The sequence below is a fragment of the Chelonoidis abingdonii genome, chromosome 4 (assembly GCF_003597395.2).
Source record: "Chelonoidis abingdonii isolate Lonesome George chromosome 4, CheloAbing_2.0, whole genome shotgun sequence".
Classification (NCBI taxonomy): Eukaryota; Metazoa; Chordata; order Testudines; family Testudinidae; genus Chelonoidis; species Chelonoidis abingdonii.
Window position 1 is genome coordinate 43405980 of NC_133772.1, and position 24185 is coordinate 43430164.

The following is a 24185-nucleotide window of genomic DNA, read 5'->3' on the forward strand; positions in this document are numbered from 1 at the left end:
ATATCCCTCTCATTGGCATCTTCCATTGGCTAGCTTACGTGGCTCCCTGCCTAGTGTGCTGGCTTTTGTGGATGGCATTCTAAGGTGCCCGTCTCTTCCGTTCATTGTATAGGGAGCCTAGGCAACCTCAGTCTTTGTGGCTTACATTGTTTGTCCCTGAATTTTAGCCTCTCTGTCTTGGTTCCTCATCTGTAAAATGGGGATAATAGCACTGCCTTACCTCACAGGGGTGTCATCAGGACAAATATACTAAAGAGCAGGGGGTGCTCAGATATTATTGTAATAAAGATCTTATAGTACTATAGATAAATTAGAAATGCTTATACTATAACTACGAGTATCTCAAATATGTCTTATGTTGCTGGTCCTCTTTTGTTTACACTTATAAAATATTAACTTATCTACATGTGATGACTAGTGAGATGATTTTTGGTTAAGGTATTTAGCCAGTTTCTTCCTCTAAATGTATTGATCCAAGTCCATCCCTTCCTACTAAAAGCGGGAGGAAGTCTCCAAGGAACACCCCCATATTATCCCACTGGGTGGGTATAATCAATGTACACACTCACGCACCTCAGCCCCATGGCGGATGCCGTAGGATCTCCCCTCCTCCCCTGAACTTGATTGGTCTCCCGGTCTAGGTGAGAGCCAGGGCTATCTAGATAGTGGCCCTATGGTTTTACACCAGGTCACCCCTCTCTTTCCCAGCAGCAGTACCTCCGAGCTGAGTTATCTGCTCCGGAGGTTCTGCGCGGGATCAAACAGCAACCTGCATCTCACTAGCCCCCACGTCATGCCTCTCATCCTTCCCCACACACACTGTTTCAGTCTCAACTCTCTCTTACCTCCAGAGTGGACCCTGGAATGCATGGAGAGGCTTTCACTTGGTCTAATGGTGGGAATGAGGATGCCAGGGATATGGTGCTGCCTCCCTTTTGTGTGTGATGGTCTTCTGTGCTTGTTTTGTGGAGGACCATCTGGGCCATTATTATGTACTAAGTAACCTAATTAAAATTTTACACTGATTAAAATAAATATAGAGCCACTGATGTCATCACATACCATTGAATGCTATACTGCCTCGTATTCTTAACAGTTTATATATAATCTAAATCTACTTTATTTATAATTTCTATAACAGTACTACATTGACGCATGTTAGGGAACTTCTTGTGCCTACCCGGGCCAGTTAGTGTGCGACACTCTGGAGCAGACTAGAATTTACATCCCATGGCTGCAGACAAGCCCTAACAGTTAGTTGAGCAACAGAAAATATGCAGGTAGATAGTATGAAACTGTAGCTGCAGGGGAACATTTGTAATTTGATCTGTTTTTTGGGATTAAAAAATGACATACAATTTACAACAGAATCCCAATTCTCTGAATGCCCATTTTCCAACTCTCTGACCCCTTCTAACCTAATGCTGAAGATGTTTAGTGTCATCCACTTGGTTTACTTAAACAGAAATTTGACTGCACTATTAACTCTCCCATTAGATGTCAACTAAAACCATTACTAGAATTAGAGATTAATCCTATTCCACAACTTGTTAAAATTCTAGAGGAAGTCATTTGAATTCAGAGCGACACTTGTGACTTCTTTCCTCTATGAATCAGACATATATTTGTCAGTCATTGGGAAATCTAATTAATTAATTAATTAAACAAAGTTCTTAAAAGTAAAATTATTTATTCAACTATAGTCAAGAGGGACACTATAAATCTATATAAAATAAATAAGTAACCTTACAGGTTTTGATCTGTTGATCAAAAAAGGCTGATGGGTCATTCTAACCTTACTCCTTGTATGTCAAAAGAGATATGCCAAATGACTTGCAAAATGTATAAAATGACAATCTAGTGGGAATGTATATAATCCGTGACAATATTTAAATAATGTCACAATTAAAAAAAACAAATGTAAGTGGAATAATAATTCTCAGAAAAAGAGTTTCTTAAAATAATTGTTGGAAGACCAAAAACTCATGTAAAATACATAAGAATGGCCCTACTGGGTCAAACCAAAGGTCCATCTAGCCCAGTATCCTGTCTTCTGACAGTGGCTAATGCCAGGTGCCCCAGAGGGAATGAACAGAACAGGTAATCATCAAGTGATCCATCCCCTGTTGCTCATTCCCAGCTTCTGGCAAACAGAGGCTAGGGACACCATTCCTGTCCAGATTGAAATATTCCTGTGACTCCCACTGGAAATCAGTTTTAAGTAATGCAAAAGGTATTCCAGAAACAGGACTATAACACAATTTCAATGTCCAAAACAGGTTAGGGTTTGAAGAGGCTTAACTTACTACCTGGAATTTCCTGGTCTTCATGATAAAAATGTCCAAACATTCTTTTTTCTTAACCAGTGGCATTCTTGTAAGAAGAAAACTTCCTCAGACAAGTGTCAAGGAAAAAAAACAAATTTACTCCGTGTATGAAAATGAATAAATTGTTCCACAAAAAGAAAAATGGCTCCCAAATTCTTACATTTATATTTAAAAGAAATTATTTCTGTATGTACAAAAGAAATAATGAAATTAAAATTTAGTTTATTTTGCCTTCCCTTCCTCCCCCCCCCGTTACTAAATTATAGTAGAAGATATTTAGTAATGTTTACTTTTTTTTTCCAGTTTCCTTATAGTGCTGATCTGCCTCATATTCAGTGTGCTTTCTACAATTGAACAATATGCAACTCTGGCCACAGGGACATTATTTTGGATGGTATGTACATTGATGTTCATTGGATTAATATGTCTCTGTGTATGTGTGTTTTCCTATTTTTTTTCTTAAGTCACATTTGCTGAATCTGTATTTTTGTGACTTGTTAAAATTCTGCCCTGTTACCTGGAATTTAAAACAGTAAATTCCTGCACATGCTCATTCTATGCATGTGTTTCTTCACACCCTTACACCAGTGTACATCCAGAGTAATGCCATAGAAATGAATGTAGCCACACAGGTGCAAAATCAGGATGAGAGGGCAGTCAGACCCTGTATTCTCTTCTCTTCCTGGAGTTCGTCCTTTTTTTAACCTCTCTTAGGACCTAAACCAAAGTCCACTGAAGACAATGGAAGCACTCCCATTGACTTCAATGGGAGATGAATCCAGCCTTAAGGCCCCACTTCACAGGGGGGAAGACCTTCAGTTGGGTTAATTTGTCATAGCTGAGGATCTGCCGAGGGGCTTTCTCTTCAAGAGATGGTTTCTCCAGAGCCCATCAAAGCTGTTACCTGTGTTTTCCAAGGGGTTGGCTAAAGACAAATGCAAAGCTCAGAGCAGTATTTGCACCACACTCTAAGCACCTGTTGTCTTGAACTTGTGGATCCATATTCAAGGCCTAGATTCTAGTTTTCAGGGAGGTAATTCATTTGTTGTCAGAATACTGTCAATCGTCTTCAAAAACAAGTATAGGTGTGCTGTCATAGGGTGACTGTTCCCTTTTAGAGGGAACAGGTCCAGTTGTCCTGTGCCTAATTACAATAGCTGACTCCCAGTGGGGTCAGATAGACAACACCTAGTAGCATTATAAAAAACAGAGGGTGAGTGCTGCGCTTGAGAAGTGCTGGAATGCCAGTGCCAAAAGGACTGGAAATGCCATAAGACACCATTCTAGCTCCCCCAGAAACTGCTGGAATAGCATCCCAGTTTGTTCTGGCAGGACATGAGCACTGATAAAGAGCCAGGAAGTAGTTAAGAGAAGGAGAAAGAAGAGGCAAGCAGCAGCAGGAGGAAGAGGAGCAGGGAGCTGGTGAGGGTTCCCTGAAGTGAGCTGCATGAACCCTCTCAGAGAAGACAGAAGTGGGGAGGGGACAAGCTGGTGCAGAGGAACAACTGTAGAGAGTTTGTGGGACAGGACTGACTGGAGTTGGGGAAACCCTATCAGGTGGAAGACTCATATGGCAGTCTTCAGGTAAAGGGAAAGATCCAGGGCAGGCCAAACCCAAGAGAATAGGGTGATTCTGCAGGAACTCAGCAGTCATAGGCATGGGGAGCACCAGGCTGTGGGGAGCCCACTTGGAAAAGACCAGAGATGAGGATTATTGCAAAAGAGTTGCAAGAAAATTGAAAAGGCCAGTGGGGTGGAGACTCTGAAATAGGGGCACACACAGGAATCATGGATTGTGACCTCCTAGGTACATGGAGAGTGGGGGTCCCAAGATAGGGATGGCAGAGCTGGTGAATTGCTGTCTTTTTATCTTGTTTTACTTTGGGGTTTGTGAACTGTTTCACTTGGTGGGATCTGCAAATGGCTGCACTTAAAGTAATAAATGATTCCTGAATATCTGGATTTTATTGAATTCTGAGAGGGACAGCATTCCATTCCTCGGCACACAAAATGGTTGCTAGTCTAGTCTGTGGAAAGGATGGGCAGGTTGGTCGACTAAAGAAAGCGAAACTGAGGTAGGATGCACCCGTCACTCTGCGGTTGGCTACTTAAGGAAAAGCTGCCATAATGGGCCTTATGATAGAAGTGTAATAAGACAAACTGTGATTTTAGCTCCCCATTTGAGCAGTAGCTAGTTAAAGCATTGCATTCAGGACACAAAATATGATGTTCTGTTTTCAACACTAAGGACTTCAGTCCCAGGATCCCACCTTGCTTGTCCAGCCCCACCCCGCCACATTCCCCGTCCCCTGACCACCCCCCAGAATGTCTGCCCCATCCAACCACTCCCTGTCCCCAACAGACCCCTGGACCCCTCACCCCTTATCCAACCCCCCGCTCCCTGCCCCCTTACCATCCCGCTCAGAGCAGCACGTCAGGCAGCCGTGCCACCCAGCCAGAGCCAGACGTGCTGCCATGCTGCTCAGCAGGAACACGTAATCCCGCTGCCCAGAGCGCTGCCTGCACAGTGGCATGGCTGTGGGGTAGGGAGGTAGCGGGGGAGGGGCTGGGGCTAGCCTCCCTGGCCGGGAGCTCAAGGGCTGGGCAGGACAGTCTGGCCCGCGGGCCGTAGTTTGCCCACCTCTGCTATAGGCAGCAAAAAGAGCCCCTCTTCTGCTCATACATGTAGTCTGGAGCAATGTGGATGTCTTGTAAAAGTGTAGCTTTCCATGATGTTTCTAATGTGGAATTTCTAATCAGTTGCATCTTAAGAAGTGAGGTTTTTTTACCCACAAAAGTTTATGCCCAAATATATCTGTTAGTCTTTAAAGTGCCACCAGACTCCTTGTTGCTAATCTGAATGTGTTTTAAATCACTAGTAGGACAGTGAAGTTGTTGCTTCCCCTTTTAATGTTATTTGCTAATGTCTCTTTCTCTCTCTACCTATTATCAACTCTAATGCCTGAGGAAGCATTTTCAGGATCTCTGCCCGAAACCTGTCTTCAAACTATAGCAAGAAAACTTTTTCAAAGAATTATTCAGATTGTTGAATCACAGAAAAGAAATTAAAACTTAAATTGCCCACTTGACTCAAAAACAATTAATACTTGTACATTTGCTGTATGTTTCTATACACCTTATTCAACTGTCTACTGGGCAGAAAACTATTATCAACAGATGGTTTATATTTTACAGCACAGGTTTTCCCAGCATGCTTAATTTTTTGCAATCACAGAAGCTGTATGTGATATTGAATATTGATAGCCTCTGTAGGGAAAATTTGGAAAGTGTGTACTCTTCCGCTAATACCCACTACACCATCTCTGTAGACTTATGCTTAAACCAATACAGCATTCATGTGCAATCTCAATATGATTTTTGAAAATGGGAAATTTTAAAATTCTTCTCAGTAGGTAAAAATATTCTCTGTAGTGACTTTAAAATTAATATTAGAAAAGCCCCTCAACAGTATACGGTCATATACCAGTTGTTTAAAAAAATAGTGCTTAAAACAGTGGTTCTCAAACTTTTGGAATGGTGATCCTTTTCACACTGCAAGCCTCTGAGTGCGACCCCCCTAATAAATTAAAAATATTTGTTAATATATTTAACACTATTATAAATGCTTGAGGCAAAGCGGAGTTTGGAGTGGAGGCTGACAGCTCACGACCCCCCCATGTAATAACCTTGGGAACCCCTGAGGGGTCTCGACCCCCAGTTTTAGAAATCCTGACTTAAAAAGTAAAAAATGACCATTACTTACTACCAGTGGTACCTGAGAGATCAATTTTTCATATACTAAGACTAGTGTTAGTATTACAGTAATGGGCATATGATATATTCCTAAACTAGATTTTAATGGCAACCACTATGTATATGACACCATGTATAAGTTTAATTTTGTGTTTAGTAGGCCGCTTCTATGAGATGAAGGGAGGGAGAGAGAGGTTTGAGTCCATCTACAATCCTTCCTTTCAATAAATGGGATTTTGTATTAGTTGTAGACATTTCTGCTTGCCTATACAATAACATTCACTTTTTATAGTATCTTCTTCAAAATTATAGGCACTTAGCATTACCAGTCGGTAAGTATAATATTTCATATTGAGTGCATGATATCAAATTGAGTGAAACACTCATGTCAACATAACTGGTTGTATTTGATGCATTTGTTTCATGCTACCATGGAACATACAACAGATGATCACTGGTATTGGATTACCTTACTTACTGGCTAGAACAAATCTGCATTTCTGTTGTTCTGATGACAAAAGCTGTGATTAATTTATAAGCAGTTAATCCCGCATTGAGAATTCCCACTACTTTATGCATCAATATTTGGCAATGGCAAATCCTGACTTTCTTTTCCCAAAGGGTTAATTTTGGAAGTTCACGTGATATATACAATAGGGTCAAGTGCCTGTTTAAAACATAAGGCTGTGTTCTGGCAGTCAGTTCAGTAAAGAAATGTATTCTGTGTTCATCAAAGTTGTTTGCACAGACACTTTTATATGGAGGTTTAGGTGCACCCACGCATGTGATGCAAAAGCAAATATTAGTCTGAGTTTATATTTCAGTATGCAGGGAAGGGCTGAGTCAGCTGGCAGATGTTTAATGAAATCTCTACAGTAATTACATGAGAAATTGTTCCTTATGTGTATATTGTATGTGGGAGACTCTTCTTGATAGCATCTTCATCAATGACTGACTTGACCATCAACAGGGAACCATTTTACATTAAATGATCAAATGTGTGTCCCCACAGGCTATGATTAAGGAGCTGGTTATTGAACAATCCCCTCCATGCTGTCTGACTTGCATTGGCTCTAGAGAGTTTATCCAACTGCAGTGGAACTATTCATGGAGTTAAGGTGCCATTGAACATCATAAGTAAGGGCATCAGAATGTGACTCATATTAGTATCTGCCTAGCAAAGCTTTCTATGCAGATCTTTTTATGATATTTTTATGTAATATGTTTGACCATGGGAATGGGACTTAGGATGCTCTTAGATGGGAAGTAATGGAAGAGCTCCTCAGAGAGAAACTACAGTATAACTTCAAGGATGGAAGAAATGGAAATGAGTAGCTACAGTCAAAGGTCAAGGAGTGCAAAAATAGGAGTGCAAGCTGCTGCTCCAAACAAAGATGTCAGAAGGCATGGGGAGAGTTCAGACAGACCTGTGTGGGAGTGCTTATACCCAAACTTCTGTCATACTCCTTTGGGTCAGGGAATATCTTTTTGTTCTGTGTCTGTACAGCACCTGGCGTAAAGGAGGCCTGGTCCAGGCCTAGGACTTGTAGGTGTACTGCAATACAAATCAATAATACTGATTTTGGGGAAAACAATGAATACAGGTGACATTGCTCTTGCCAGGCATGGATGAAGAAGGAAACTAGGTCCGTAATAAGAAGGGCAGGCAAGTTAACTTACCAACTAGTATTAATAAAAGAGAGGCCTCAAAGGCCAGCTATGTAGAAATGTCTGTCGGAAGTGGAGTAAGATACTGGAGAAAGGTGTTGCTGTCTGGATATAGCTGGGATAATAGGAAGAGTTAACATTAGACTGGAGTGAACCTTGTGGAATCTGAGAGTCATGAGGCCTCTCAAACTATTGTATAAAATGTTGAGTTTCACAATACAAGCATGTGTTTTGTGAGGCCAAAATTTAAATAAGTATCTCATCCTATTTGAACTCTGTAAAATTGGGTCCCCATATCCATTTCTTTTTCCCAAGAGGGCAAGTACCAGTGCCCTGCCCAAGGCAGGTTTTCCCTTGACCTTGGACAGTGAGGTCCTTCAACTAAGATCGAGTTCTCCATAAATCCGACATGCTATGGGGTGGATTTGGAGGCAGAGACCGTCCCTCAGCTTGTACCCAAGTAAATATGAGACTGTCAGCTGAAGGGCTGATCAACAAAAACTTTTGCAAAATTGAGTTGTGTATATAGCAACTCGCACATTTCCAAAGTGATTTATATAGAAGAAGTGTTGACTAACTGATACTGAGCCAGATAATGCCTGACCCTTGTGTATAAAATGTGGGGAAAAGGCACAAGAAAGCCTTCCTTCCACCTTGCATGGCCTATATAAAGACCACCTAAAATTGAAGTCCCTATGTTCAGGAGAACACAGGGACTCTTCTCCCCTGGAGTATTCCCCACTCCCTTTGAGTGGCTATATTAGGACCCTCCCCCGATCCCAAGCCTGCGGAGTGGTACCAGCACATAAGGGGAAGATATTGCACCATTCTTGCACTATCTGTTCCACTATCTCTGCTTTATGCCTCACATAACTGCCCCTTGTCCCTTACTTCTGGGCTTCTCTTAAAAGGGATGATCCATCTATCTACCTATCGTAGGTATCTAGGTTTTGATAAGGTCACCAATCGCCACAAGTCTGAGCATCTTCCACAAGAAGGAAATTTGAAAAGCTCTTTTCTATCTTTGTTGGAAGGAATATTCTTAAAGTTGTTGTTGCTGTTGTTGTTTTTCATACGAGTGCATATATAGTCTAAAAATGCTGTTATGTTTGAGACGGTTACTGAGGGAAAGCTCGTGATCTGGCCCATTATGAATGTGTAACACCTAGAGCTGGTTGAAAATATTTTCACCCAGACATTTTTTTTCAAGAAAATTATTGGCTTTTCAACTGAACCAAAAATTGGTATTTTGGTTAAAATGTTCAGGTTTTGTTTTGTTGTTTCTTTACCGAAAAGCCCAAGCCTGTTTTTTTGTTTTTGTTTTTGTTTGGGGGGAGGGTTGTTTTGTTTTGTTTTTTGTGAGAGGTAACCCCTTTTCTCTTTCCACCCTTCTTTTCTACTGTAAAAAGTTGGAAAAATGGGAAAAGACGGAGGTGAGAAGGAATTAAAAAAAAAAAAAACTGAAAAAATTTGCAAAAAACCCCCCACTTGAATAAAACACACAATTTTCATTTCATTCCAAAACTTTTGCAGAAAACATATTGCCTTTTTCAGTCAGCTTCTACTTTGTAGACAGATAAGACAAGGGCTCTTCCCATAGGATTTTACCATCTCAGAGCTTGTGTGCATGAGGAAATTGCCCTGCATAGCTATTCTGGAGTAACTGTTTCTTGTTGCTATTCTAAAATGTCTCCCTGTATGTCCTATCTATTCTAAAATAAAAGTGACTTAATTTTGGAATAATTAAAGCATGTCTACACTTTAAAGTTAATTCAGTTTAGGGCAGGGTGTGAATTTAAAGCACAAAACTGTTCTTGAATAACTCTGTCTTTGGACTCTTATTCTACACACTGAGTATGTAGAATAAGAGGGTCCACAGAGTTATTAAAGAACAGTTTTTTGCTTTAAATAGCTATACCAGAGTAGCTCCATGTGTAAATGAGCCCTAATTCTGCTCACAAAGTAGAGTAATTATCCTGAAATGAAATCTATTTTATTCTAGATCAGTGTCTCTACACGGAGGAGTCATACCAGAACAGCATTTCTGGAATAGTACAGTATAGCCTTTTCACTGCAAACTAGGGGATAGTGGATTCTTGCATCATAGATGGTGACTTACCAACCAGTGTTTAAAAATTCTAATATTTTCCTAAACAAAACTACCTTTAAATTACAAGAATAAATGAGGGGAAACTATTCCACATGAAATATAAACATATCCGTGAAGTGTTTTCCCGCCTGCTATGTTAAACAAGAAAACTCTAATTAGCTGAGTCATTTTCTATACTTTATCACTACACGTGTGAAGAGGGCTGATATAGCCAGGTCTAAGGATATGTCTATACAGCAGTAAGTGTGCACAGACTAGCCTACCCGAGCTAACATGAATCCAGCTAATGCAGGTAACACTAGTAGTGAAGACACTGCAGCATGGGCTTCAGAGCAGGCTAGCAAGCCAAATTCATAACCAGGATCCATGCCAGGTGTGTACTACCCACCCTGAAACCCATGATTCCAACTAGTTTGGGAAGGCTAGCTCAAGCACAGCTTGTGCTGTGTAGACATGCCCTAAGTATAGTTGTGATGAGTGATTGTGGAGAAGTGGTTTTTTGTCTGTTTCAAAATAATCAAAATTTTCAGCCTGCTATTTTCACTTTGTCTCACTAGATAGTGCTCTGGTACGGTTTTGTCTCCCTGGTTGCACATTGGCAATTAGCCAGTGTGAGCTCAGGTCAGAGCCAAGCCTGCAACAGGATCATCATTTTGAAGAGTACATGTATGCTTGGCCCGTTTAAAGTACTGGTGCGGGAGAGTTTTTGCCATGACTCATGAAGAGAATGTGGTGTATTTGTGTAAAAATTGATTTTGAGAGTACAATATTTAAACTGTGGGGGAAAAAATGTAATTCAGAGAGAGATGTTCCCAGAGAGACCATATTTTTTCTTTTACTTTTATAAGCAAGGATTTTATGGTGCCAGAATGCAACAAAATGCTGTTAGCATGATCTAAGAAAATCCAAGTTCCTGATCCAAGAGGATTAAATATTCTGCTGAACTGGAGGTTATTCAGTGTGCCTGAAAAAGCTATTTTCTTGGACGAATCTCACTTCAATATTGCTTCCACCCCAGAATTTTTTTTAATGCACACTTTTATGGGGAGTGTATGTCATTTTCAACTTTGTATGTTCTGGGTTCTTTCTCCTACTCTTCTTAAATATTACTCATTCAAATAGTTATATTTATATATATATTTAAAAGACCCTCAGTCAGGTTCTGCACGTTAGATTTTTTTAATATTAATATTGCTGGCAAGGGAATTTATTCTCTATTTAAGAGAAACTAGGTTGGAATGAAGGCTTAAGTAAAGTCTAGGCTTTATTCTCCAGCTTTTATGTATTTACGTTTTAAAAAAGAGAGAGAGAGAGGGAAATATCTAAATCTTTTCTCTATGAAGACAGTCTTCATAATGCTGTCTTGTTGCATCTGCTGTCAGTAAGAGCAAAACAATAGCATCAAGAGAGTTTATCCCAGTTTTCATATGGGGGTAGGTGGGGACTTGGGAGATGAACTTTGATGTTTAGTGGGTTTTGTTTTTTATTTTTTAATAAATTGTGAGCATATTGTATGTGAAAGGTGGCAGAGGGAAGGGGGCAGGAGCCCTAGGGATCAGTGTATTCACTCCAAAGAACAGATACAATACAGACTATGCATTGTCTCAGCAGCATACCTCTGTCTTGATCCAAAAGGGCCAGGGCTAGGGTAGTTCAGCCTCCACGCCCATTCAATCCTTTGCCTCTGTTGGGATTGCCAGTTAAGATGTCCTAACTGTCATGATATTGAATGCTTCTCTTAAAGCCACAGCTCTTGGAGCTTAGAATCTCAGCTTTCATTTGGGGGAGGGGAAAAAATTTGTTCCTCATAATTGTGGGGAACATATGATCTGAAGGCCCAGAAACCAAGAAGGCAAATTAAAAGAGCCCCAAATGAATTTTTTTTAAAAAAAGCTCATGATTTGTGGGGCCTGATTTTGAATGTTTGGGGGTTGGCAGTGTTGTGTCAGTTCATGCTAACTGTGTGGGGGGAATGGGTTTACAGTGTGGCCAGATTTTCCCAATAATTGGAATGAGACCAACAACTCACTGGGACAGCTGTGGTTCAAAGGACTGAACGCTGGGCTGGCGGTTGGGAGACTTGGGTTCTGTTAACAAAAGCCACTGACTTGCTGTGTGGCCCTGATGAAAATCATTCTTATTCTTTTTTATGCTTTAGTCCGCCATCTGCAAAATGGGAATAAAGCACTTTGAGTGCTGTTGATCAAATCACTATTTAAATTCAAGGTATAATTGTTCTTAATTTCATGTAGGCCACCAAACAACCATCAGGCTTAATTACTTTCATCCATTATTCACAAAACCTGGATTTGAACCAGTATAATAAGCATTTACCCCTGATACTAGAAATGAAAGATCTAGTTTCCTGTTTCAAATACCAGCGAGCCATCTGGCGGTGGTTTCAGGAATATATCTGCCTTGTATTCTCATAGGACATCCCACTGCAGAGAGGGCTAAAAATCCCCGGCAGGCTCTAGCTGTACCCACTCCTCCATGTCTTGCTGCTACCTAGAGCTTGTCTTAAACCCAGCCCTTTGGATGTGTAAATCAAATAAGCACTTTTCTGCTGTGTAGTTCTTCTGGTGATAACTGTGCCACCAGCTGCTCCCTCCTGCCAGCTGCCTCTTTCTTACCATATCTATGCTGGGGAGCAAAATGATCATTCTCTCCTGTGTAAAACCCTGAGGATAAGCACTGCACAAGAAACCTCAGCAACCATTCCCCTCTTCTGCGTCACAATGTTATTTGTAGCTCAGACCAGTGGATCAGAGTATGTCTGTACTGCAATCGCAGGGTATGATTGCAGCGCGTTTAGCTGTACCCAAGTTAGCAGTAATCTAGCTAGCTTTGGGGCCTGTGTAGGTGAAACTATGGCAGTGTGCGCTTCAACATGGGCTGTACAAACCTTGTCTGGAACCATGGATAATTATGCATGGGCATAGCCTATGCTGAAGCTTGAGCTCCCATACCTTCCCTGTTCTGGGACCCCAGCTAGCTAGATTAAAGCTAGCTCAGGTATACCTATGCAAGCTGCAATCATGCTCCATGATTGCTATATAGACATACACTCAGTCGTGGCAAGAGAAGTAAAAAAAAAAAAAATCCGAAAAGAGGAGGGAGAAAAGAAGGAAAAGAGTAAGAGCTTGTCTACATGAGAAAGTTGTACCATTTAACTTCAGATGTGATTTTAAATGGATTTAGTTAAAACAGTGCCATAGTCTGTGTGGATATTATTATTTCAGTTTACACCAAGTCATTACAAACATGTTTAAGCTAAACCAAAATAAGTCAATTTTAAATAGAAATAAGAGAGCCCAGAGAGGGGGTTGCACAGGTATAACTAAATTGGGTTGAAAATTATTTAATATGATTTAGTGCACAATATGGGGTCCTGATTATGAGTGTTTCCCAACGTCCTCCTGTGTGTTTTTTGTTTGTTTGTTGGGTTTTTTTTTTTTAACTGAGCTTGGTACATGTGCTTGACACATGGTAGTATTGCAGGGGAAACTGATGAGGGAAAGTATTGGAGAGATGGGAGCAAGGTCCAGAGGAGTAATAGAGGGAAAATTTGTCCAGACTATTAGCTACACAAGAAAATGTAGCTGCATTAAAGGTCTTTTGAATCACTTATATGGCCAGAGTCAAACTGCAGAGAAAAGAAGGGCCATTGATCTTTTTGGTTAATTATGGTTATGTTTAAAATAAACATATATAGTAGGGAGGAGTAGTTCTGACTTGTACTCTGTAGGGGGCAGCATTGAACCATGATGTGAGGAGACTTTCATTGGGGTGAATAAATTCAACACAATTGAATCTGAAATCACTGAGTTCTCAAGTATATAAAATATGATCTAGAATGATCTCACTATTAATAAATAGATGCTCTTTCAAATAAGATTAAAATTTTCAAACTAGATCAGGTTTTTTTTTAGTACTGTTGATAAACAAAAAATCCACAACCCAATTATTTCTGAGGGGGGATGTAAAGTAGCTGTCAGAGACTGCTGTAGCCACACTGGTTATTACCCCAAAATCCTTGTAACTCATTCTGCTTGATTCCTTGACCCTGTGTGTTTTGGTACTTAGTTTCTCCAACCCTCCCTTCAAAAAGAAACCTGTCATTAAAATGAACTAGGCACATGTCTCCTGCAGTGCTTTCACTGTCACCTCAGCACTCCCACATAACTACTCCCCTTCTAGAACCTTTAATGGGAAAACAAGCTCATGTGGTTAAATTGTTCTAATGTTACTTCAGAAAAAATTATTCTAGGAATGTGAGGTAACTGCTAAGCAGCAACTTCATAGATACCAACGTTATGAACGCTAGTATTGTAATAGGGACAGTGGTAGAAAGAAATATAGATGCTCCTTTAACTCTCAGTGTCCACACATCAGAGCACAGAGAGAGGCTGTAAGAAAGGGTACTATATCTTTTGCTTAAATAAGAAAAAAATAATCTCTCCTCCTATCACCAGACAGGCAGACCTAATGTGCCACCTTAGGATAGGCAGATCCTTGTAACAATGTTATAGTTATTGGCATTGCCAACACCAAGCGTTAAGATGTGAGACTGAAAAAATAATAAATTGCATTCTGGTGTTTGAGCCGTTAGGGTTTGTGTTTTCAAGCTTTTCCCTTCAGACATAAGGGATAGGATTTTTTTAATGAAAGATGAGATTCATGTACTCACCTGACTCTGGAAGTTGGGGAATTTAAGAAAAACACTAAATATCAAAAGACCTGTGATAAAATTGCTAGAGTAGGCAACACTGAGTTACCATCTTGCTTCTCTCACAGATATTTTCACTTGCTTATTAATCATATATCTCTAGCTTGCTGGCAGTGCACTCATTTGCTGTGAGTGTGTCTACGTCTGCTCGTTAGGTGCAGATGGTTGTAGGTTTGGATGCTAATTTTAGTCTGGAACATTGGACTGGCAAGCTGAAGAGAAGAAGGTTCCCTGAAAAAATTCTGGCACTTCTATTTCTGCTCACAGTAGGAATTACAAACAGAAGAGCCTTTCCTCTAGTATTGCTGTATCTGTGGTGCTTGTCTTGGCCAATGATAGAAAATTATGTATCCAAACCCTCAAAAAAGATTTGATTCAAGTTCAGTTCTAGAAATTGGGGGAGGCTTTTAATATTTCTGAGCCAGCTTGCCTATGCCCATTCAAAAGTAATTTTGCATCTTTGTTCTGCATGATATTTATATCATCTGATAAATTCATAGGCCAGATTCTGCTACCCTTTATGCACAGTGAGGAATAGTTTATTCTGCCTCTGTTTCTACTGATTTCAGCAGGACTACTCCTGGAGTAAGGTACTTGCCAACTTGAGTAAGGGTGGCAGAATTTGGGCTTCATATTTCTAGTAACATGGAACTGAATGATTGTAAAGTGAGTGGGATTTAGTGGGACTGAGATTTCAAGACTGGGGTTGAATGGCTCATGGAAGAAAGGCCTGCTTAGTAATGCTGTTGAGTTGGTGACAGATTGCAATCCAGAAAAGGTCAATAGTGATGAATTGTTGCCATCTGCTGGCTGTTTGGTAGATGACGTGCTATGACATGGTGATCTCAATATGGACTGTGATGGGGGTTCCATGTTACATATTCGTCGCCACCACCAGTGCCCCGGATGGCAATCTTGGCACAGAGGAAGGATTGAATGGGCATGGAGATTGAATTATCTTATTACTCTTAGAGCAAGCTCCTTCAACTGTTTATATATGAGGCACACTGGAAGGACAGGGTTGGACTGTCTATATTGCACTGACTATATTGTACCTTTTCTGTAGAAAAATGGAGAACTTCAGTTTCCAGTGCTGTCAGTCCAGCACCTTTCTCATTTATATTTGCTTTTATCAATCCATATATGCCAGGTTTTTTGGTGGTTTTGTTTTTTTCATTTGGTGCAGCTGAACTTCAGGGAGTCACCAACTTTTGATGTGAAAGTCAGTCTAAGAAAATCGATCTAAGAATTGTATAATTTATTTTCTGTTGTATCTTGTTTTTCGGGGCATACTCTACCAGAGAGCTCATGTTGAGCCAGCTGGTCTCAATCGTCAGCTGGTGTCAATCAGCATACCTCTATGACCAGTGACTCAAAACCAAAGCCTGTGGTAGTAAATATGTTTTCCATATAATTATAAATTTCATAAAATATATAACATTTTTAATAAATAGAAGAAGAAAAAAATAAAAGTACCACCTTGGGGGAAAAAAAATCCAGGTCTGTGAAATGCTGGCATACGGTGGAGGCAAGCAATGAAAAGAAGGATTTTTAAATGTAGGATTTATCAGATTAGTGTGTAATGTTTGCAGTGACAGGTGTTTCCTTTATGCCTTGCCCAAATGTCTGGAAAGTAGTTTGTCATTAAGTGCTACATTGAGTATGTATCTCAATTTCAGTATAACTGGAGGGCCTGTGGCTTTGTTGGGTCCTTGTTTTTACATCTGACCTGAGCCAGCTGGAGTCTATTGTTTTAAGCGTAATGTAACAGCTGACATAACATAACGGATATCAAGCTGAAAAGCCAAAGCAGAGTAGTGAACTGATGGAAAGGGAGGGGATGGGAGAGGGCGGGTATTACTAGCATCATGAGTCAAAGTGGAGAGTTGCTGGCTTGTTTTCCCTGAGGGAATTAGCCAGGAAATAATAGGATGAGTTTGTTGAAGCTCTATTTGCAATTGATTACATATGATAGACTACCGGAGACAGGTTTGGGTTTGCCAGCTGTCACTAGCTGGTGGCTGTTGAGTTGTTTTAAGTGGCCTTGGTGTGGATAGCTGGGTAGACTCTGCAGGTGTGATATAATAGCATAACTGCAGTGAGTGCCAATGATTTATAAGAAACCATGAGTTAGTAGAGAGAGAGAGAATTTTATTGTGCAGCTAATACTGGATTAAGTAAAGTGATTTCAATTAACTTGCTAAAAATGAAGTGGGACTGGATTTCTTGGTGGCTTTCCTTCTGGCAACTGATAAAATAGATTGTAGACTATTTTCTAAATAGTGATTTATTTTCATCTCTTGGTTTCCTATTTTCATGCTAGAAGAGCATATCTAACATTGGATACCTAATTAACTTGGAGGGAAAATGCATAGAGAAAATTCAAATTGTGAGAATTCTGCTAGACTGTTGTCTCAATCTTGCAACTGTAAGGCACCTGCAAGTTTGAGACAAAAGATCTGGGCCCTACAGAATCTTGTATATTTCATTTTGCTGCCTATTCATAAGAATGGAACAAAGACAGCATCTATACATACTTAAGTCAAAGATCAAAAAGGCCTTATTAGTGAAGATCATTCCAGCCTAGTTTTGGTGTGTCAGATAGGGCCTCCAGCTTCTCCACTGAGAGTTTATTCCACAGGCCAAAAGATAACATAAAAATAATTTTTGAAAGCCCAATGTACAGCCTTTACCTACGTGAATAAGGGCAACAGGATCAGGACCTACATTTTAATTGTCATTTTTAAGACCCCAAACTGGCAAACACACGTGTTTAACTTTTCGTGTGTGAATAGTCCCATTTTTTTCAGTGAGATTACTTAGGTGTATTAAGTATTAACAGAATCAGGGCCCAAATTTGTAATCAACAAAGAAAAGTGCATTTTCATGAACATTGTGTGGCTATAATTCCCCCCCACCCCCCACAAAATGGAGGTGGGCGGGGGGGGGGAGAGTGTGTTGTTATGGGTTGGGTTAAACCCTCATTGAAGAAACTGATGGGTGTGAATGTATCCTTCATTTAAGATAGCTGTAAGAGAGAGTTTTGGAGCCCCATCTAAAACACAGCATAAAGAAGTCTGCCTGGAAACTAGCACCATGGAGGGTTTGAGTGTGTGTGTGTAAAGGTGAGACAAACTGTAGTGCAGACAAAAACTGAGAGAACACAGTGGCTTATAGCTATGGCACTGGAGCTATGCCAGCATAACCCTTTAATGTAGACACAACCTACACTAACAAAAAGAACGTTCCTACAGCGATGGGAAAAAACATCACCTCGCTGCGTGATGGTAGCAAGGTGGACAGTAGCATTCTTCTGCAGATCTAGCTGCAGCTACATGGGGGATTAGGCTGGCATAGCTCTGGCGCTCCAGGGTGTGGGCTTTCACAACCCTAAGTGTGGTGGCTATGCAACCGAAGTTTAAAGTGTAGACCAGGCCAGAGAGAGAGAGGGAGGGAGGGAGGATGTGTACAAGCTGGAACAGGACAGAATGTGGGGGCAGAGGGGAACAGCCTGGATAAGCATTGTACGTGACCCTGAAAGAACCTAGAAAGGGGTCTTCTGGATCCAATGCTGGCTAAAAGGGTTTGGGGGGTATAAGCAAAGAAACTTCTGCGTTCAGAACAGCAGGACTTCGTACATTCCTTGTTATAAACAAGATGGCATCAAGGAAACTACCAGAATCATTGTAAATTTCTCCTCCTAATAACTTCTGCTTGGTCTAAAAATCTGACATTTGGCCATAAATACCTTGCATGTTAAATTTATTTTTCAACTACTTCATTTTTATTCTGATACCATTAAAGACAATATATACTTGCTAAAGGCATGTTTTAACAGCCACTAAAGCAACTCAAATGTTTACGATCAGATTCTCCTGCTCCAGCAGCACCAAGCTGCCCTAAATCTGATTTACCCAGCCACTGGAGTAACCCAGGTAGCTTACAGAGAGTACCTAGTCTATCCTCTTTTTGCAGCTAGTGCAGGGGGCTTTGCAAAGAGAAACAGGTAAGCACTGGTCATATCTCTGTCCTGGTGATCACTGGTCTGTTGTGACAGGCCCAGAAGTCCTAAATTGGAACAACTGATGTAGGATTCTGTAAGTTGCTCCTGGAGACCAAATGACTCAGACTCCTTTGCACTCCCCCTGCTGCACTCCCTCCTTGGCTGCAGCAGATGAACTGCACCACAGTATACTGATTATACAAATAAATGTCAGGTATTTCCACACAGTCCATCGAACACCAGAATATTTTTAGGATCATGGAAACTGAAGAATTCTGACTAGGTCCCAGAAACTGCAGGACTCTAAAGAGTAACTATTAGTAAAAATAAGCACATAGCCTGATCACACCACATCTGTGAAAGAAAGTTATGTATTTCTTCCCTTTGATGGTTTCCCCTATGCTAATGACTTTGAGGCTGTCTAACATACAACGCTAAAGTACACAGAGAATGTCTAGCAGCTGTCAGTGGATCTGTGTAGTATTTGAATTTTCAGGTGGACTTAATCAGAAACTGAGAGAAGTTATGGTGCTTAAAAACAAGCCATAGGCAGTTGTTGATTCAGTGGCTCTGTACTTTCAGGGCTAGTCCTAGCTCTATGTACTGAAATAATAGGTTTGAAAAATATCTTCTGTAACAAATATAGCAGCACAAAAGTGGTGCAAAAGACCTTGAATGCAGCTGTGTACTGGGGAAATTCTGGCAGTGGAGAGCCCTTTCCTTTAGGCTTGTTAGCGGTGCAGGGGAAATTGATTTACATGTCACTTATCCCTGCAGCCATTCCATGTATAAAGGTGAAAGGGGCGGGGGTCTGCTGCAAAGGGAAGCTCACTAGCATAATCCTAGTTGGTTTCTCATCACAGCCAAATCTCCATGTAACGTACTAGAGTGCTATTTTGGCTACAAAACTGCAGTGCAGTTTTAAAACAGGCCAGATGTATGTGGTGATTGCACTGCACCTGGCCTACAGGCAGGGAGCTTGATGCCTACATTCCAGGTGGTGTTTGAACGCCTAGCTTTAGCAGAAGGAACTCCAAATGGGGTATATGTGGTACTGGCAGGGGGAGGGGGGAATCAAATACTTACTAATCCTGCCTCTGTAGTGCTTTGTGAACATGAATGTGTTTAACCTCCCAACACAATTGATTTGCCCAATGCCACACAGCAGAATGGTGGGACAATTCCAGCCTTCAAGAAAACTTGGAATTCTTAGATTTTACCATGTGAAATTTCAACTGGTAGATTTTTCTTTCACTATGATTTACAAGTCGAACTGCATGCTGCCCCACTGAGGGAGGGTATTAAGGTTGTTTACATTACAATAGGGCCCAACTGTGAGATCAGGGCCTTGTTGTGTTAGGTACTGTACATTCATATAGTGAGAGACAGCACCTTCCTTGAAGACCTGATAATCTGAATAGGTAAAGGTTGGGAGAAAGGAAGCAGTATTATTCCCATTTTACAGATGGGGAACTGAGGCAGAGAGAGTAAATGCAAGAGTAAATGGCTTACCAAAGTGGGAAGTTGTGGCAGAGTTGGGAACTAGACCCATACCTCCTGAGTTCTAGTCCAGTGCCTTTAACCACACAACATCTTTCCTTTCTAAAACACATGCCTCAAATTCTACATGCTAAAATTTGAGAAGTAATCATCAGACTGTACCACCACAAAGAGAAGGTAACATGTCTAATAAAACCTATGCCAAACCACATGCACCCTGTACTAGCCCCATAGAGAGCCACTCATTCTGTGTGGTTGTCAGGCTATCCTTCCATGCTTGCCCTTTAGGAGCTGACCTGCCAAGTATTGTGTTCTCCAGGCATGGTGCCATTTCTGTGGTGGAGAAAGAGCTACTGGTGCAACAACAGTTCCTCCACAGACTTCTGTGAAGATCTCCATTTGGCCCCCCTGAGTGGCTACTTTCTAGCTTCGGTACCTCCCACCCCTGCAATGACCTCCACTCTCCTCCCCAAATGTGGAGCACTGGACATTGGCAGTCTGTGTGGAGAGGGGGTATCTGTGGTCTCTTGAGGGAGAAGAAAAGCATGTCACTAAGGCACACCTTGCTCCCTTTTGTCTACTTCAGTAGTTTCCCAACCCCTTTTTTTGCTCCCATCTGCACCATCTAGCACAGGGGCGGGCAGACTTTTTAGCCTGAGGCCACATCCGGTTTCCAAAATTGTATGGAGGGCTGGTTAGTGGAGGCTGTACCTCCCCAAACAGCCAGGTGTGGCCCAGCCCTTGCCCCCTATCCGATACCTCCTCCCCGCTTCTCGCCCCCTGATGGCCCTCCCCTGGTACTCCTGCCCCATCCAACTCCCCTGCCCCCTGACAGCCCCTGACCTCCCGCTGCCCCATCCAACCCCCTCTCTCCTCCTGACTGCCCCCCTGGCACCCCTGCCCCCATTCAACCCCCCTGTTTCCCATTCTCTGACTGCCACCTATCCCCACCCCCTGACCACCACCCCCAACTCCCCTGCCCTCGGTCCAACCCCCCCTGCTCCCTGCCCCCTTTCCGCAGTGCCTGGAGCAGTGGTGGCTGTTGGCACTACAGCCATGCTGCCCAGAGCAGCAGGATAGGCATCTGCACTACCCGCTGGAGCCAGCCATACCACTGCGCAGCTCAGAACACTGGGTCAGGCCATGGCTCTGCAGCTGCGCTGCCCCAGGAGCTCACAGCCCCGCCGCCCACAGCATTGTGCTGGTGGCGGGGCAAGCTGAGGCTGTGGTGGAGGGAGAACAGTGGGGGAGGGGCCAGGGCGAGCCTCCCAGGGCAGGAGCTCAGGGGCCGGGCAGGAGGCCGTAGTTTGCCCACCTCTGATCTAGCACGTGGCCCACAATTTATTGCTTTGATAGAAAAATCTACAGGCCATGATCCTTCAGAGGGTGTAAATCCGAGTAGCTGCACTGAAGCCTAAATTAACTATGATGATTCACACTGGCTGAAGAATCTGGCACCACAGTATCTTATTTGGCAACTAAAAGGTTTAAACAAAATAAGTAGGGTAATAGAACAGCTTCTGCAAATGTGGTTGGCTCCTAGTCCAATTGCATGTTTTTCATGGCATCTTCTCTGTCATTGTGTACTCCAGGAAATAAACTTCTGAGCCACTGGGAACCCTAATCTAGACAAGGCTCCTTCAGCTTCTAGTGATTTTACCACCATATTACTTACCCATCGGTAAAGCAGCAGGTTTGTTTTTAAACAAAGCCTTGCCTAAACACAAAAGTTGCATTGGTTTAATTAAAACACACATTTGGTTTTTTAAGACAGTGCTATTGGGATTTTGTTTGTTTTTAAAGTCATGTTTAAATCTGTTTATGTCTGTGTCATATTGGTTTAGCTTAATTCTGATTTGGTAGCATTTTACACTCATTTTGCAACAGAGTCAGCCGTATGGGCTCATAAGTTTAAATTGAAATAATCTTCATGCTGTAAGTCTTGGACACTTCTATTGTAGCCCAGGGCTAGTGATTGAACTTGAATAGGCACGTAGGGCTTATCTCCACACACAAGTTGTATTTCTTTAACTATACTGGTATAAGTGCTAACAGTATTTACAATTGCTTATACCAGTATATGTTGTTCCTGTGAGAGAAGGGGATTAGCTATACTAGCATAAATCACTTTTGAACCAGTATAATGGCATCCGTACTAGGAGTTGTACTGCTATAACTATTTTGACTTTTTTTTAAAAAAAGTGCACCCGAAGCCAACATAGTTATACCAATACAAAAATGGTGTAGACCAGGTCTGAGATAGCAATTTCCCTTATAAATCAACTAATGTAGATGCAAATATCAGACAGTGCTTGTACACGGGTATGATTTCAGATTGTCACTTGGGCGCTCCTGAATTTTAGGATCCAAGGTGTCAGTAAAACATTTAAACAGTTTGGACCACATGTTCCCCTTTTGCAGGGAAAAGAAAATGGTGAAATGAGCTGAAAATGAATTATAAAAACAATATTTGTAGAACAGAGGTAAGTTGTTGTATAGCGTGTTGTATAGGAAAATCTGTAGTGATATTCTGGCTCCATTGAAGTCAATGGCAAAACTCCCCTAACTTCAGTGCAGCCAGGATTTCATCCATGGATTATAGCTCAAAAAATGCACTGTAAAAAGAGAAATCCTGAAGAAAGCAGCCTCAAGAATTAGCAGAGCACAATGCTTCTGTGGTGGACATAGCAAGGATTCTCAAACCCCTTATCTTCTGAAATGCACACACACATCCACACTTTCAGATACTACCTTTTGCTTTTGAAAATTCACTAACAAGATGTTAGCCCTTAAAACTAATACATAATCAGTTATATACATATTATACATACAATATGTGCATGTGTATCTTCCACTATCATTAGTATACATGGGTAGGCCCAAACACCGAGTTTACTGCTACACTTAAAGGAGATTAGGGCGGGTGCACTTAAATTTGTTGCCATTCTAGAGGTATTACTAGTTTTAGTAGGATTTCCCATTTTAAATGTAGGGAATAGATCCAGGAACATTTACTATCCCTTACACCAAAATGAAATTAAGTGCACCCAGTGTACTTGGTAATAAGCACAATGCTGAGTAATAAGTGTTTTCAGAGTTGGGCCTTTGGTTTGCACTTTGTTAGCATGTTGTTGTACAAAATGGTCAACATGATTTGTGATACTAGAGAAAAGTGATTTCTTAGGTACTATACTGTAGGTGGTATGGCAATAGCATAAAATACACGTCACAAACATTTTAGTTTTAAAAATATGTCCATTGTTGTATATCAGGTTAGGTGGCTAATATCCTCTAAAGATGAGAAACCTTGGCTACACATCCAGGTGTACACAAAAATACAGCCTGCTATACCTCTCAAAAGAAAAAAGCCTGAACAAATAGGTAGGCTTTACTAGTTAACCAGCTTTTACCAGTCCTGGAGGTCAGAACGCTTGGGTCCTGAAATAGCTTTTAGACCAGTAGAAGCGGAAAGCAACTTCAAGAGCTAATAATTCTTTGCTAAAAGCAGCCAACCTCTGGCTCCCATGTTTAAATATAAGGAACTTTTTGGTTTAGCACCTGGGTTATCATATCTGCTATGACCGCTCACGAGAGAGAGACTTCCAGATGTACAGGAAACAAACCAGGATTTTTACTGACATTTACCAAAATTTATGATCAATATCAATACCTTGAGCTGACCTCTCATAACTCAACATATGGTATATGTTGTTAGCATCTATTTGGGAATGAGAGGCCTGGTCTACACGACGCGTTTATACCAATTTTAGCAGAGTTACACTGATTTAATGCGGCACCCGTCCACACAACAATTGATATAAAGGGCTCTTTAAACCGGTTTCTGTACTCCTCCCCGACGAGAGGAGTAGCGCTGAAATTGGTATTACCATATCGGATTAGGGTTAGTGTGGCCGCAAATCGATGGTATTACCCTCTGGGTGGTGTCCCACAGTGCACCACTGTGACCGCTCTGGACAGCAATCTGAACTTGGATGCACTGGCCAGGTAGACAGGAAAAGCCCCGCGAACTTTTGAATTTCATTTCCTGTTTGCCCAGCGTGGAGAGCTTACCAGCACAGGTGACCACGCAGAGCT

General features: G+C 41.4%; 1 protein-coding gene across 1 annotated transcript in view; it reads left to right on the plus strand.

Moving 5' to 3' along the window:
* The window catches only part of KCNQ1 (potassium voltage-gated channel subfamily Q member 1), a 557035-nt gene that overhangs the window by 100352 nt on the left and 432498 nt on the right, over positions 1-24185 (plus strand). The window contains exon 2 of the mRNA XM_032770377.2: positions 2631-2721. Coding sequence (XP_032626268.1) covers positions 2631-2721 — 91 coding nt within the window. The remainder of the gene's footprint in view (positions 1-2630; positions 2722-24185) is intronic.